Source organism: Ananas comosus, linkage group 15 (genome assembly GCF_001540865.1).
Source record: "Ananas comosus cultivar F153 linkage group 15, ASM154086v1, whole genome shotgun sequence".
In the NCBI taxonomy this organism is placed as follows: domain Eukaryota; kingdom Viridiplantae; phylum Streptophyta; class Magnoliopsida; order Poales; family Bromeliaceae; genus Ananas; species Ananas comosus.
In genome coordinates, this window is record NC_033635.1 from 11,289,084 (window position 1) to 11,291,887 (window position 2,804).

General features: G+C 49.7%; 1 protein-coding gene across 1 annotated transcript; it reads right to left on the reverse strand.

The window, feature by feature from the left end:
- LOC109720968 (allene oxide synthase 2-like) lies at positions 211–2,562 on the reverse strand. The gene is made up of 3 exons (XM_020248344.1): positions 1,958–2,562; positions 1,241–1,673; positions 211–912 (listed from the first exon to the last, which is right to left on the reverse strand). Exons 1-3 carry the CDS (start codon positions 2,405–2,407, stop codon positions 326–328), a joined length of 1,470 nt encoding a protein of 489 aa, XP_020103933.1. The 5' UTR covers positions 2,408–2,562; the 3' UTR covers positions 211–325.

Here is a 2,804-nt window from a genome sequence, read left to right on the forward strand (position 1 = left end):
ATATATATATATCTTCGTATATTCCTCTAGCTAGCCCGATCGATCCACGGGCAAACGTCCATAATTACTTAACCAAGCAAAGCAACTTATTAAGCAACAAAAGGCCGGAATTTTAATTAATAAAGGAAACTAATTATATAGAATGCTTAAAATCCTAATATATAGATAGATAGATAGATTATATAGATATTTTTTTTTTTTTTTAAGAAATAGATAGCAAGTTATCTGCTTCATTTATTAAGTAAAATGAATTAGGCATACATGATTATTATATAGATAATTAATTTAGGGGCGGTGGTGGTGGAGTGGTTTGTGGGAGTCCTAATCAGGAGGTGGCCTTGGTCAGCGAGGTGACGACGACCTTGGCCCCGAGCAGCTCCTGGCCGACTTCGGCCGTGAAGGTGTCGTAGCGGAGGAAGAAGTCGACGACGAGGAGGCGGCCCACCAGCACCACCAGGTCCTTCCCGGGGCACTGCTTGTTCGACACCGACGGGCTCTCCGTCTCCGGCCCGTTCGACCACACCACGTACTTGAGCAGCTTCCGGCCCTCCGACCCCACGAAGCGGTCGCCCACGAACTGCGCCGCCGTCTCGCCGAACACCTTCGCGTCCCTCGTCGCCATCGGCTGGTACCCGAACAGCATCTCCCCTCTCTTCACCGCGTACTTGGCGTCGTAGCCCTCGATCACCAGGTCCTTCTTCGCGTGCCCGTACTGAAACTTCACGGGCGGGTCCATGCGCAGCGCCTCGTACACCACCGACAGCGTCAGCTCCATGCTCTGCACCGCCTCCAGCGTCACCTTCCCCCCGGCTTTCGCCACCGCCCCGCGGATCTCCGTCGCCAGCCGCGCGTGCAGCGTCGGGTCCGCTTTCGCCAGCCAGCTTAGGATCCCCGGGAGCAGCACCTTCATTCCTGCATGCCGATCGAAATTAAACAACCAAATTAATCATAATCATAATCATAATCAATATTCAAGCAGGCACCCAGTTATAGGTTATTAATTAGGCTAGCTAAATTAATTATTAATTAAGGACACGCATGCATCGATCCTTCCTGCCCTGCTTGCACAGGCAATTACGTACCGCGCGCTAGCTAGCTCTGCTCGATCGATGTCATGTGAAATTAATTATAGCTAATTTAATTAATCTTCTCTAAAAAGCTAGCTTTATATATGCAGCGTAATGATCGATATTCTATCTATAATCAGAATAACTAATATATATAGCATATATATGAGTACCTCCGTAGCTGTTGAACACGGTGGCGAAGAGCAGGTTGTGGCAGGCCTCGTCCCGGGAGAGCCCCAGCTGCGTCTCTGCCGTGTCGAGCGCCGATGCTGCCGCGGAGCTGAAGTAGTCGTAGAGCGCCTTGTAGTCGGAGCGGGCGAGAAGCGGGGGGAGGGGGAAGGTGTGGAGGAAGAGCTCCTCGACGACCATGGGGAGGCCGAGGCTGGTGAGCGGGGCCAGCTGGAAGAGCAGCCACTTGCTGGCCTTAGTGGGCCCGGTGGAGCCGAGGGCGGTCTTCGAGGGGATCACGCCGAAGTAGGCGTCCCCGAGGAAGTCGAAGGACGTGGCGTCGTTGAGCGCATTGAAGTCGGACTTGCCGGAGGAGGATACCTGCGACTCCATCGTCGCGAAGAGGGCCCCGAAGTTGGTGCGGAACGTCGGGATCACCTATTATATTATATTATATAGCAATATATGAGTGCAAGATTAAGGATTCTGCTGCGGCACCAGGCCGGCCGGATCGTACGTTGATTTTCTGAGCTTTTAGATCGATCGACGTGTGTATGTACATGTGTATGTATATATACATATATATATATATATATATATATATANGATTCTGCTGCTGCACCAGGCCGGCCGGATCGTACGTTAATTTTCTGAGAGCTTAATTAAGCTTTTAGATCGATCCACGTGCGTATGTACATGTGTATGTATATATATATATATACCTGGTCCTTGCGGGAGGCGAGGAGGGTGAAGAGGAGCTGCTTGATCTTGGTGTGGTTGGACTCGGAGGGGTCGAGGTAGGAGCAGACGCGGTAGCCGCCGGTGAGGGAGGTGGAGGGCATGTAGGTGCCGGTGAAGACGTCCTTCTTCTCGACCTTGGAGACGTCGAAGAGGACGGGGAAGGTCTTGGCGTCGAGGAGGGCGATGACGCGGGGGTCGGAGGCCATGGTGGGGCCCGGAGGCACGTTGATCCGCACCACCGTCGACTTGTACTTGTCGGCGCGCGACTGGAAGTACTTGTCCTGCCCCTGGAAGTAGTAGAAGTCCAGCCGGTCCTTGATCGGGGTGATCACCGGCGTGCCGTAGCTTCCCGGGATCGGCTTGACGGGAAGAATCTTATCAAACTCATCTTTATATCCGGCAGCTGCGGGCTGCATATTGGTGCTCGCCATGATCGATCTTCTGATCAGGGCAACGGAGAGAGATCTAGAGAGACTAGCTCTATATATAGCTAGTTAGCTAGCTCGCCAGCTGCTTATTCTCTTCTATTCGTCGGCAATTCTAGATCTGCCACTCATTTCACGTTTCTCTAATTGATCGAATGTCTCTTCCTTCACAGTTTATTATTCTTAATTTAATTTGTTTACCAAAAATTAACAAAGAGATAGTCCTTTCTTTCATGTAAAAGTTAAGGAGTGAAATTTGATGGTTCCAGGGCAATTAATGGAACACTATTTGCTCCTAATTAAGAAATATATGTATATTGAGAGAGCAATGTTATCTATACACATAAAAAGGAGTATAAATTATATTTCTTATGATTATCTTAAATATTAAAAATAATTTAGA

What these genes read in the sequence shown, in the direction of transcription:
- LOC109720968 (XM_020248344.1), bottom strand. Translation starts at nt 2,407, where the DNA reads ATGGCGAGCACCAATATGCAGCCCGCAGCTGCCGGATATAAAGATGAG. An exon ending in TCGCCTCCCGCAAGGACCAG is followed by an intron (nt 1,674 to 1,957) that starts GTATATATATAT and finishes ATAATATAATAG; the next exon opens with GTGATCCCGACGTTCCGCAC. An exon ending in CGTGTTCAACAGCTACGGAG is followed by an intron (nt 913 to 1,240) that starts GTACTCATATAT and finishes ATCGGCATGCAG; the next exon opens with GAATGAAGGTGCTGCTCCCG.